The 14,088-nt window shown below is 36.4% G+C and overlaps 1 protein-coding gene across 15 annotated transcripts in view; it reads right to left on the bottom strand.

The window, feature by feature from the left end:
• The window catches only part of ERC1 (ELKS/RAB6-interacting/CAST family member 1), a 730,429-nt gene that overhangs the window by 345,191 nt on the left and 371,150 nt on the right, over positions 1-14,088 (bottom strand). For 10 of the 15 annotated variants that reach the window (XM_057492541.1, XM_057492537.1, XM_057492536.1 and 7 more), the window contains one exon: positions 7,202-7,333. The exons of 4 other annotated variants lie outside the window; for them this stretch is intronic. In XM_057492541.1, coding sequence (XP_057348524.1) covers positions 7,202-7,333 — 132 coding nt within the window. Of the gene's footprint in view, positions 1-3,574; positions 4,461-7,201; positions 7,334-14,088 lie in introns of those variants that run through there. One more of the 15 variants, XM_057492542.1, reaches the window with a different exon arrangement.

A 14,088-nucleotide genomic window follows, 5' to 3' on the forward strand; every position in this document is an offset into this window, starting at 1 on the left:
GTGTTTGTTGTATTTTCAAAAGTATATATGTTTTTGGGAGGAGATTCCCACTGTCCTACTCACGCTGCCATGTTGGCTCCGCCTCTCTCCGTAATGTAACTTATTTTATGCTGGACAATTTGTATAGATCCTCACTTGTACTTTTATGTACTAAAAGTACATATATAAATTTAAATTTGATATTTACAGAATTTCCTGTGCTCATAACTCTATTTTTAAAAGTTCCTTTGGAGTTACATTTACCATTATTAGTAACATACAATCAATCAATCAAACCTAATATAAATATTAGATATTTTGAGGAACCCTATTAAATGTGAAGAGTAAAATTTTACTTAAAATGTATCTTATCATTAAACATATTTCTCTTAATGAGAGTAAGGGGAGTTTTATTTTTAGTAGTTTAAATATCCCTTGATGAATACTGATTGCTCCAGAGCTCCATATCAATTTTATGGTATGTTTCACTTTCACAGGCATAACAAACCTTTGTGTGAATTAGTAGGTAGGAATAGAAAAGAAGCTTTGTTATAGCAATGTCACTCCTTCAGAATTATGTGCCCCAAGTCACATAATCAAAAATCATTTATGATTATCTCTCAGCTGGCAACATCACTAGGTTGTCCTTTAATTCTGTTGAAAGCAAAGAATTGTCAACAGCCTGACTTTTCTATTTTCCTAACTCTAATATTTGGAATTACTGCCTTGGTTGTCATTCTAGAGGCTTTTTCTCCTCAGAGGAATACAGAGTAGTAAGATCCAAGACCAGCATGCCTGCTGCGAGGGAAGCACAAGTGGGAAAGGGTACTGAAAAAGGAGAGTGTGCACAGCTCACGTGAGGAAAGAGTAGGTGCAGAAGCTGAGGAGCTGTGCCCTCACACCCTCTGGGCAAAGGTCATGCATTTCCTGGTATCTGAGAGCAACTCAGTTTGAAAACCTCTGGCCTAAGCCACTCTAATAACCCATCTGATCTTGCTTCCACTCTTAGCCCCACTGAATCCATATTCAACCAGCAGCTAAAATCATCTTTTAAAAACAAAAACCAAAGAAGTCACGCTCTGCTTAAACCTCCTTAGTGGCCTCCAGCACTCTTACAAAAGCACAAACTTCTCTGCACCCCTCACACAGTGCCCTGCATAATTTGTGTTGCTCCCGCCCACCAGGCATCCTAGTGGTTCTCACACAGGTACAGTTCTTCCCACCATCCTATTGTTAAGCACTCACTTCACCCAGCAGGTGTTTCACCCTGCACAACCTAGGTTAAATGGTACTTTCTCAGAGGACCCTGTGTGAACACTCAGTGAAAAAGGTCCTACTGTAAACCACAAAGAGCCCCCTTTGGATGAAGCCCCTCCAACTTCTCATTAACAAAGAGAAGACCAAGTACCTCAACCAGAGTGGGAATTAGACTGGGTTATTAGAGATTAAAGAAAATGGGAGTTTGCAAATCAGGATAAAGCAAACAGACACAGGGTCCTTAGTTCCTCTTCAAAGCTACAGATAAACTCTTGACTCATACATCCTTGAGAAGTTTTAATAGGAACTCAGCCTCCACAGATGGGTTACCTCCTGACAACAAGCTGTAGACTCCAAACAGGATGGAGCAATTAGACTGATAGTTACGACTCCTGAAACAATCCCCCATCACCTCATCACTGATCAGTCAGAAGAATGGGCACGAGCTGATCACATACTCTGTAACCCTTTCCCGTAATTAGGTCTTTAAAACCCCTTGCTTATAAGCCAACGTCAAGTTCGGCACCTCACCTCGGGCATTAGCTACCCATTCTCCTTGCCTGTGCTCTGCAATAACCACCCACCCTCTTTCACTACATCCTCAGGTCAGTTTTTGGCTTTGCTGCTTGTCAGGTGAGCAAACTTCCAAACTCCACCAAATGACTACCTAGTGAAGAAAACCTGTGCGTATCCTTTACAAAGCACTATGTGATGCTTGCAATTAAAAGATTTTGTCAGGTTAGTGTTTGTGCTCCCCGGTGGACCTAAACTCTCTTAGGGGAGAGACCACAGCTGCCTCGCTCCTCACAGTGTATCACCCAGGAATACTGCACCACTTGCTACTCAATATTAAGACCTACTGCATGAATGAATGATCAAGCAAACTCACAAAAAAATACTGTTCTCTGCTCAAAATGCTTCATGGTTCTCTGCTGCCTTAAATATAATCAAAATTTAGAGTATAACATAAGACTAAACATGCTTTGCATGATCTGATTGCATGCATTTCCCTCTCCTTCTCCCCGACTTCTCCCTCCCTGCCTCCCATAGATCTTACTATTCATACCTATCTTGAACTTAGCTACTCACACTCTTTAAAGTTTCCTGGATGCTTCTAGCTTTTACCTAGGCTGAGTCCTCTAAATGCAATACACTAAATATCTTTTCACCTCTTCTTTGCTCAATTCTTTCTTTTTAAGACTCAACTCATGCATTAACCCTTCCTCCAGGAAGCCTTCTCTTGACCTCTCCAATCTGGATTACATGCCTGCCCTTCTTCTATCACTAAAGCTCTCTATTCAGATCACTGTCATGGTACTAATCAAAATGAACCATAATTACAGGTTCATCCTTCAGTCTTTCCCCAATAACTATGAACTTCCTGAGGCAGAGGCTTTATCTGTTACCTTTCAATTTCCAGTGCTGTGTGTAGCATATGGAAAAATACAAGGTATTCAATAAATGTTTGTAGAGAAGGTACCATAAGTATCACTGTTGCATTTTCTGAGCATCACTGCCAACTAATCAAAAAATGAGGGAAATATAACTTATTATACATATTTAGATCAGTAAAGGACTATGTTTATAAGACCAAAGAATAAACTGTCCACTCTGGGAACTGCTAAAAGAAAGAAGGCAGTGGGGAAGGACTAGGGGTACAATTACAGCTTTGTTACAACATATCGTCTTCTAGGGGCTACCCAGTTACCAGTGCTGCTTCAAACAGCAGCAACTGTCCCATCTGAAAAGGTATGGGGTACCCTGGTGGTAACAGCTATCTGACTCACTGGGTACATCTGCAGCCAAGACAGCATTTTACAAACCTTTATGAATAAAAAGGATGGGACACTTGGCAATGGCCTGTGCAGACCAGACTCCACTCACTAGTGAGCCTCACTTGCACTTCCTCTGCAATATGGCTGAGACTGAGAAATTCATTTAAGTCGGAACTAATGAAGATAGAAATGCAAGAGAAAAGCCCATTGCCTTCAAAAGAAACACCCAGACAGCAAGCATGTGAATCATAAGGAGGCCTGGGCTGCCAATATGCACTGTACATCCCACAGGCATTGCCTCCTTATTTTACTTGTTTCAGCTATTTAACTTTGTAAGATGCAAAGAGGCTGGATCAAGCTTAAACAATGCTCCCCACTTTCACATTAAAGAATCTAGAACTACTGATAAAGAAGAGGCCAAGCCTACCTCTTCCATCTGCCTCTCTTTCTGGCTGGGAAGGAAAAAGAACTTACATGTGAAAGGAAGAAGTTGGGTGGGACAAGAGTAAAATTCAAGGTGCCTTGCAGGCTGTAAAAAAATGCAGTTTAATCAAGTGTACCCTTTTTTTGGTTCAAATGATTTGAAATATTGGAATGTGCAATTTTTAATATGCAAATAAAGTCTTAAAACCTGAAAAAAGAATTAAAAAATGTAATCCAAAAAATGCCTGCCTATTTACCTTTAACTATTTAGCAAATTATAGGTAAAACCTTATGATCCTCTAGGTCAAGAATTTACATTTAACATTCAAGTCAAATAACACCAAAGTGGCAACTTGAAAGAAACATGTATCGCTATTAAAAATGATCTTTTAAAATAAAAGAATTAAAGTGGGAATGTTAGTTATATTGAGAGGATATTTATTTATCATTGCTCAAAACATTAAAAAACATTCTTTAGGAACAGATATAAATTCTGCTTATTGAGCCACAAGAAAGTCTTATTACTTCAGAGGCATTTTTCAAACCTTAGTTAGCAATCTGGTTGGAAATGGCTCCTTCAAAATATAAACCTACTCTCAAGAGATATCAGTGAAAACATTCTTTTCAGTGCAAAAAAAAAAAAGCATTTCAAAAATTTAAGTTCACAGCACTACTGAGCTGAAGGACATTGATATTACTCCCTACCTGCTGGCGATTCTAAGACTTGTTTCAGAGTACAAATTTTACTCTATGCTCATTTTAAGGAAAATGGACTCTCACACTCAACAAAACATGAAACTTGAGCAGAGAGAAGTTGCAGAAGAAGAAAACCCATGTGGAAAACAAGAAACCCAAGGTGAAAGGAGCCACTGGGCTTTCCCCCTGGAGTATTCACTTCCATGTCTCCATTTGTTGACGCGGGTGAGAGGTTGTCTTCTTTCACTAATCATCATACAGTTTCTCTAAATTCTGAGCAGTGGACCAATATGGGGCAGCAGGCATGAGGAATAAAACTGTAAGTGGATCCTGTAAGAATATAGAAAAGGCACCAAGAAATGGCTTGCTTTAAGAGTTTTTCTCTGCTCAAAATTTAAAAGGTTCTGCATTTTATTTTAATAAAATATAATGGTTCTCAAACCATATCTTTGCTCTTTGAGAAATCAAGAGATGTAGGTAACCCTTCTATTCCATCAGAGGGAGTTAGTTCTTTTCAGAAACTAAATTTAGGCAAGAGACAGATAATTTTTGGACCTGAGAAAGGTAATAAGAATAATGTCCCTAGCCAAAAAAAGCTTTACCAATATTTCAATTGAACATTTGTAGATTACCTTGGTGCATACAATTAATACATATAGATAAAATTAACAATGGGGTCAGAAGACAGAAAAAGATGGAAATAAGAACAGCAGATGAGAGCAGAAGGGACAGTGGATGAAGGTTATATGGCCTCAGAGGTACAAACATAAAAGCAGTTTCTTCATACCTTAAACCACTTAAAGCCCAAATGACTGGTTTCATGCAATATTTCACCCAACAGCTTCAGATAGGCAGTGAGTAGCAGAATGGTGGGAAAAAGATCAACAGGAAAGAGAGAAAGAAAAAAGCATGCAATTAAAAGCAAATTACAAACAGCCACTTTGGAAGACAGTTTCATAGTTTCTTACAAAGCTAATCACAGTCTTGCCATACAATCCAGCAATCACACTCCCAGGTATTTACCTAAATTAGCTGAAGTATTTGTCCATACAAAGACCTGCACATGAGTGATTCTAACAGCTGAATTCATAATTGCCAAAAATCAGAAGCAATCAAGATGTTCTTCAATTGTTGAAGGAACAAACTGTGGTACATTCATACAATGGAATACATTCAGAGATAAAACAAAAGAGCTATAAGGCTACAAAAAGACATAGAAGAAACTTAAATGCAGAGGCTAAATGGAAGACACCAGTCTAAAAGGCTCCATATGGTATGATTCCAACAATAGGACATCTGGGAAAGGCAAAACTGTAGAGACACGAAAAAGATTAGGGGTTAGAGGAGATGGAAGAGGGATCAATGTGTGGAGCTCAGGGGATGTTTAGGGCAGCATCTCTATGATACTGTAATGGTGGTTATATGACATACATTTGTCAAAACTCGTATAATGTACAACACACAGAGTGAACCCTAATGTAAACTATGGACTAGTTAATGTATCACTATTGGCTCATCAATTTCGACAGTGTATCACAACAATGTAAAATGTTAATAAGAGGGAAAACCTGGAGGAAGGAGTACATGGGAACTCCATAATTCCTGTTCAACTCTTCAGTAAACTAAAAAACTGATCTAAAAAGTCTATTAATTATAAGTAAATAAATATGAATCTGCCTAAAAAAAGCCAATCATAACCAGTTCACACAACAGCTTAAGAACACATAGCAGAAATCTATATACCATAATGACATCTAAACATTTTGATATGATCTCTTACGTTTAAGACCTGTCACTAATGAGTCCCAAGCACAAAGAAATCTTTACAAAAAGAGAAAAATGGGGGACATTCTGACAATAAAGGAAAGAATGTAAAAAAGGTAAGATCAAGATGGCTGTACCACCCTCTCTCTCTGAAGCTCTCCACTAGCGGTGCTATTTAACTGCACACTAGGGAATATTCAAATAGGAAGGGGACAGGCATCCAACGAGGAACAGGGCACTGAAAGACACTCATTCTGTGAAAATATCAATTTTCCTTCAACTTTGCTAGTGTCAGTTTGTCTGTCTTTCTACACCTGGCACTAAAGAAACCACATCCTCGCACCTAAGAGTTATGCAGGGTCTCCCTTATGGTACCTGCTCTGGTATGTCTGCTTTGAAAAGGCACCTTCGACCTTGCTAACTACCTTAACTCACTGGAGCACTGGTTGTCTGAGCAAGACGGAGTCCCAGAAAAACTCCTGCCACCCTCTCACTGAATTCTTTTTATCTGTTTAGCATTTATATTTCTCCAACAAAGAAAGGGAGAGGAAACAGGAACTGAAAACATTAAAAGTCATGAAACTCTCTAAGGGACACTCAAAAACTCAAATCACACTCTCACAGTGAGAAATGAGATTAGAGCCTTCAGTGTTCAAACTGTTTCTTCCATTCACATCTCCCATCTTTAGTTATTCCTCCTAATAAAAAGTTAAAAGCAAGGACGTGGGCCTCTAAGAAGATGTAAAAAAGTATATAAAATTAACACCATGAAGAGCAACAGTACAGCTCTGTCATAAGTAACCTCCAGGTTGAAACACACTGAGCTGGAACTCCCAGGTGTGGTATCTTTGTCCTTCATACGCATTATTAATCTTAACTTGTTAAGCTGCTCTTTTGTACAAGGCAGGGTATGAAATAAACAACCTATCTGCTATATAAAATTAACATCTTTAACTCAGAAAGTCTGTCCTAATCGTGTTGTCCCACCCAATCTGAAAGCAGGCTTGTGCCCAGTTTTGTAACAAGCATACAAGTTCCATTTCATCTCACCAGACATATGAGCATATACTATATAAACAGATATGAAACCAGTCCCAAATTGCTCATGCAGAGACATCTGCATTAACATGCATTAATTCTTACACAACTAAATTTCAAATCTTATCTAAGTCTAAATGCTCATGTTTGATGAAGTGCTTTGAAACCCTATACACATACATTATGTAGAGTTTACCTAAACTAAACTGGTTGGGTTTTACCTTTTGTTTAACCAACAGCATTGCTAGTAACTATTATAAATTGCAGACCTGTTTCTCAGCTTGGGTCCTGGCTGATTCCTCTTGTGCCAGCACCATTTCTCGCTCTGCAGTTATCTGTACACTTTCTCTTAGTGCTTCTTCCAGCTCTTCAATCCTGTCATCCTTCTTACGGAGACTGTCCTGGAAAACGATGGAAGACTAGATGAAGTAGACTAATTAGTTAACACAAGGAGAGCCTATTTAGCAAGAAAGGGTGGTCTATTTGCTTATTAAATATTCTTCCCTTCAGAGGTAAATTCAGGCCACAAAGGCATCTACACAGAGGAAAGAGAAAAACAAGGGAAGAAAAGAAGTAAAGGAGGTTGAAGAAGTATATTATGATGAGCAAAGCATCAAGTTAGTTAAGCAAGAGAAACCTGTGATGGACTTGTTCTCTGTAACAGAGAGAATAAAACTGTGTTAGGCAGCATAATTAACAAGGGCTTTATGATTTAAAAAAACAAAGCTGTTTTTAAACTACTCTCTAAACTGGGCTTAAAGTCAGCTTTCATGAAGCCTAAGTAAAAAGACTCAATACCAAAACATTCTCTTTGCCTGCAAAGTTAAGCCTACGTTAAAAAAAAGTTAAGTAAACAGCATGATCTTTGAGATTATAGTATTCATATAGACAATCATTAGCACATTAATTAAAAAATAATAAATGCAAAAGAAGATGATATTTCTTAATGATTTTAAGAAAGCCAAGTTTTTCTTAATCTCATGAGAACACCAAAAATGGTAACTGGTTCTAAGTGACTGGTCTGGCTAAGGATGAATAGTTTAGTTAGCCAAGCCCTGAAGTTCTATACAAGTTTAAAAAGTAACTTCTAGGAAGGTAAATATGGATTTCTATGAGAAAGACAAACAAAATCCTACAGGACTTGAAGACCATGAGATAGGCGAAGTCTTAAAACAAGGAGACTAAATGAAGCAAGAGTCTAAAGAAGAATCGGACTTATCAGGCCACTGTAAGAATTTCCTCTTTAAGTTTTACAGAACCATAAGATTAGAATAAAGTGCTGCCTCTTATTAATATATGAAAAAGAACAAGATATGCTAAACCATTCTCCAACTTTTAGAATACCCCTATCAGCAAAATATATCAAAGGATTTTGTCTCTTATCTAGGCAACTCTCATTTAATTAGATCATAGTTCACTTTTGTACATGAAAGTGAACTTTTGACAACTTTGTCTTCAGAAATCCAAACTTGAAATCTGTAAAAAGATAAGTCATGCTTTTCTTCCAACTTTGAAGGAAAGGCATTGATTACTTAATATCCTTCCTAATACAGAGTTGATAAATCTTTTGCTCTCTCTCATTTTTTAAATTAAATGAGATTTAGAGAAAAGAATATTCACATTTTTGTGATATATGTTATGTTCATTTTTAAAAAGTTTTCATTCTTGGAGAAAATATTGTAAAATACTCTGATTTAGTCTCAAATTTTTAAAAAGTGCCATGAGGAGGAGACGACATTGAAGGTTCCCAGGAGGATGTCAAGCAGAGACAAGGAATGATTCCAGTAAAAACAAAGGCCAAGGCAGTTTAATTCAAAGAAATTCAGTATAACAGAAGGATTGTGTAGACAGAAATGGACACAACAATCAGTTAGTTCATCCTCTCAAATCCTCTAATGAATAACTTTATTTGTAGTAACATGGAACACTGAATTATAGACTGCTGTAAGCAAAAAGAAACAGTAATATTTCCCATTATCAGCCACTTGCAAATAACTCAGTATTCTGTTTTTGTCCAGTGTCTTACATTCTCCACTCTTAAACAGTCTTTTGGGGATCTCCTGAGAGGTTTTTGTTATCCTAACCTAAACTGAGACTGTAAAAGGTATCCCAAATAACTTCCCAATAACGTATGTCAAGCAAAGAGGTTTACTTGCACTTCCATATGGGCTGAAAAATAGCTTTGTGGCTTTATCAGTAAAACTTGTTTTAGAGAGAGAATGATTAGTAGTTTGTCATGATGCAGATGTTCAATGCTGGTTTTCATACTCAAAGTTTCTGAAAAACTAGCAGTAAAATCAGAGTCAACCTGATGAGCTCAGTATACAAGGCCATTTATTTAAGAAAAGTTTTCTGGACCTAATGGCACAGCCTGGCTCAAAATATTTCTCCATAGTAAGGACAGAGAAGAAAAGCCAAGTGAAACTGCAAATAAAAAGGAGGACTATTAAATAATATTCATTAAATACTATAAGTTGCATAATGTCTCAGTGTAAAAACTAAATGTGGAACCACTAGCTCTAAGAAAACAGTATTAAACCAGGGCAAGAGAATGAAGACAGCAAATGCCCCATCACATTCATCAGCCAAGTTTGTAAGTACCTAATCCATCCACTGAGCAAAATTTGGCTCAAGTTTCATTTTCAGAATCTCAACAGGTATCAGCTAAGGTAAAGCAAGGAAGCTTCCTTTGTAGTGAACTACACCTTGAATCTATTTTATTTAATAAAATATAGAGCCAATGTCAGAAGTGAGAAGAATCTTTCAGTTCTACAAATACAGAATCCTGAACACACTGCTAGGTCGTATTTATAATTATCGTTTCCTGTCCTCACTCATTCCATTGATTAAATACATTTTTCTGTATTTAGATTATAATATATGTGTACTTCTTTTTTTAAGTTTAGAATACTAGAGAAAAGATCTTAAAAAGTTTTACTAAGGCCAAAAATGATCTGCACAAAGAATAAAAAATTGGAAGGCTCTGGAATTTTTAAGGGCAATGCAGGAAACTAGATAGAAGACAACTGAGGCAAACTCTTCAAAATGCTGAAGGAAAAATGACTTCTGATCTAGAATTCTATATCCTAACTGCCAATCCAATGTGAGTGTAGAATGAAAGGTCTGAAAAGGGTTATCATGCATCAGACTTTCAGGAAGCTAACAGCGACATGCCCTATCAGATTGAGGAAATGAACCTAGAAAGAGGAAGACATAGGATGTAGAAAAGAGGGTATCTACCACAATTAAATGGTGAAGGGAACCTCGGGGTGACAATAAGCCTAGAAAGAACAGTTTGGAAAAGAGGGTAAAAACTCAAGAAAAGATGTTTCCAAGAAAAAAAAGTGGGTATACAGATTGTTGGGGTTAACTAGTAAGGGATGATGTACTTCACAACAGTAAAAACTTCGAGAGGAATGTTACAGTTCAAGAAAGGAATTTGAGAATAAATTGATAACAGCTAATAAAACAAAAACAAAACCCCAAATAATTGTTAACACCTGGAAAAACTAAAGCTACAATAAAGGAAATATAACCATAATGTACTATATGCCTTAGACACAATAATGCAAAACTGGATATAACTATATTGGAAAGATGGGAAGAAGAAGTATGTATGATGGCTTGTGCAAAAACGCGAATTTCTTATCATTCACAATTAAGAAGTCAACAGATAACTAATGTTCAAATAAGAAAAATAAGAAAACAAAAATATAAGAATGTCATTTGGGAAGTTGGAAGTAAACAGCAGAAGAAAAAACCAAAACAGGTGAAGGTGGCTGTCTCAGGGTAGCAGGAATTAAGTTAAGGTTAGACAAAAATAAGGGAGAAGACTATCATTATTTATCATAAGCCATGTAGTATTATTTTACTTTGTAAATGATATACTCCAAAAAAAAAAATCAAAAGTCAAATTCAAAATACATTAAAAAAATAACACACACTGCAAATAAGAATATAAAGAACTTCTGGAGCTTCAACATTTGTAAATGTGGTATTTCAGCTACTGATATTCTAAATACACGGGCTATTTACTGTGGAAAGAGAAAAGCAGACTGGACAAATATATCTAAGATAGCATTAATGGCATAAAAAAAGTTTACGGAAAAAAATGAATTTCAAGTCATTGTGCTCGTCAGTTTTTTATTCAAAACTCCTGTGAATATCTTAATGCCAACAATTTGCATGAGTGGGTCAAAATTATGATGAAAATTCCTTTCCAGTCTTTATGTAACCATGGAACACTCCAAATAACATTCTTAAAGGGATCCTATGTTGCATTAAGTTCTGCTGCTATTCTGAATATTTAAAAGACACCAAAAATATCTCAATAGCAGAAGGCTGAGACACAGCACCAAGAGCTTTCAAAATTGTCCCATCTGCTTTTTTGTGCAAATACCTTTCTTCTTATATCTGCAAAAATAGTAGTGACAGATTTTGGTGATAGAGTTTGACACAGAATTCTAGTGACAAAACTGTTCACCTACACTGTGCTTACTGGTATATTCTAGTTTGAAGAAAGAGAAACCTCTCTCAACTGTTCAATGCCTAAATTTTCAGTAGAAGAACTGACAGTTAAAACCAGCTTCTGTGAATGTGTATGACACAATAAAATTTGAGTTGGTGAAGTACTGGACTTCAGATATTATGAAACACAACAGAGTTGGTATAATTTCTGCTCTCAGGCCCAGGCTTGAGGAAGTAAAGGGATGTGATGAAACCCTTAGAAAGTGCTTCTTGGTGGCTTAAACAGTGAGTGATTACACCAGGCACAGGCTGAGGCCCTGAATATTTTTCATATTCTTAAATACACTTTCTCTTTCCACATTTGTCAGTATTCAAGATAAATCACGAAGTACTCATGCCATTCTGAGCCTGTAATCCTGGAAAAAATCTACATAGAACTTTTCATATCCCTAATCCCTTCTATCCCTAAAATATTCCACAGTTTTGAAGGATCTGAGGCACTAGAAAGTAGAAAGATGACTTATGGGAACCAAGTGTAGATAGAGATTAAAGTTATGGTATAACATGCCACATTTAAGTTTGAGAAAATCATTCCTGTTTTTTTTGAGAAACTCATTTGCTGCTAGCTTGGAATAAAATCTTAACTTCTTCAGCTAAATACATTATTTGCGCTGTCCAATATGGCAGTCACTGGCTACTGAGCACTTAAGATGTGGCTGGCCCAAATTGAGATATGTGCAAATACACACAAAATTTCAAAGACTTAGTACCAAAAATAAGTAAATATTAAATTGATCATCACATTGAATATATTTTGTAATGGTAACATTTTTAATATATGGAATTAAATAAAATACATTATCAAAATTAATATTTTGTAATGGTAACATTTTTAATATATGGAATTAAATAAAATACATTATCAAAATTAATGTAATCTGTTTCATTTTAGTTTTTTAATGAAACTATTAGAAAATTAGCAAATTCAAAGCGCTCACATTGTATTTCTACTGAACACTGCAACAGAATAGTTTTTACATATGAAATTTATCTTTAAAAGGCTATCAGTACATCATGCTTTAAATAAATACATAATTCTTTCCTTAACTCACAGCCTATTAGCACAAAAATACGAGTTGCATAGCTGAGCAACCCTTTGGCAACCAATGCCAAAAGCTCTACCAGTCTTAAGCACTGAAAATTACTGGAGTTTTAACATTAATGAAACAGATTTAAAAAGCACTTACTCTTCTGCAGACAGAGAAAACCTAACTGTGGATTTAAAGGAAAAAAAATTCAAGTGTACGGCAGATCACTCTAATACCTATGATATAAAGTGCTTGTGTTTATTGTTATATAAACAAGTCACCTCAAAACTTAGCAGCTTAAAACAGTGAACATTTTTTATCTCACAGAGTTTCTGTGGGTCAGGAACTCAAAAGCAACATAGCCAAACAGTTCTGCCTCCAGTGTCTCTCATGGGGTTATAGTCAAGATTCAGTCAGCCAGGATTCGGTCCTCTGCTTCCACTTACATGGTTGGCAAGTTGGTGATTGCTATTGGCAAGAGGCCTCTGTTCCTCTCCGCAGGGCTGCTCGAGTGTCATTATGACATGGCGCCTGGCTTTCCTCAAAGTGATCCAAGAGGGTAAGGCAGAAGCGTCAACGTATTTTATGATCCAGCTTCAGAAGTCACATACCATCACTTCTAACATCTTCTATTGTTCACACAGACTAATCCTGAAGCAACGTGGGAAAGGACTATACAAGGGCATGGACGCTAAGAGTAAAGATGACTTGGGGGAGCCATCTTGGAATACAGTTATTCCTAGTACCCAAAGGTGTGGCTCTAGCAGAAGAAAACTGGATTATAACTGAAGCAATGAAGAATGAAAACAGTGACTACCACCACAGTGCTTCTAAGAGAAAAATACCTGCTAAAATAACAAGGCCTTTACTACAAGGACACAACTTTTGGTATGAGTTACATTAAAATAGAGCACAAATACATCACATACATGGACTCTAAAATGTACCTGAAATATAAAAAGCAGATATTCAGGAGACTTCACAAAACTGATATATGGATCAGCATATCATCAGATATGAGAACATAAAAATATGAACTGTCAGGAATTAGAAAAAAACCTGCAATTGGGCTGAATTATAATGAGATATTTTCTTGTGATGATAGTAAAAGTTAGAGTCCAACTTAATTCATTAAGAGCTCAGCACTAAGAACACTCAATGATAAGCCAATCAAGGCTCAGCTAAGAAAAATTACCAGCCAAGGTTTAGAAAACCATACCATAGAGGTTTAGTAGTAAGTTTTAGTCCTTACATTTTTAGTGAAGTTCCTTTCTTTTGAGGATCAAACCATTTTTGTTTTTAAATAAGAGAATGAAATATTCAGGGTCTCCTTGGCCCCCAAAAGGTAAACATCCTTATCATTTAACTCCTGTTCTCTTGCTAACTTTCCTTATAATTGTTTCTACTCTTACAGTAAACAGGAGAAAGGTCACAAAATAGAGCCAAAAACAAGTTAATTAAAAATTACAGAAGAGAAGATTATTTGTACTGTTCGGAGTTAATCAATTTTCTAGCTTCATTATTTGAAAGAGAAGTATTTAAACTGGCAGTCTGGGGAAAAAAGACTAAGTAGCGAAAGAGACTCAACTGCTCTAACTTGG

The sequence above is a fragment of the Manis pentadactyla genome, chromosome 14 (assembly GCF_030020395.1).
Source record: "Manis pentadactyla isolate mManPen7 chromosome 14, mManPen7.hap1, whole genome shotgun sequence".
NCBI lineage: Eukaryota > Metazoa > Chordata > Mammalia > Pholidota > Manidae > Manis > Manis pentadactyla.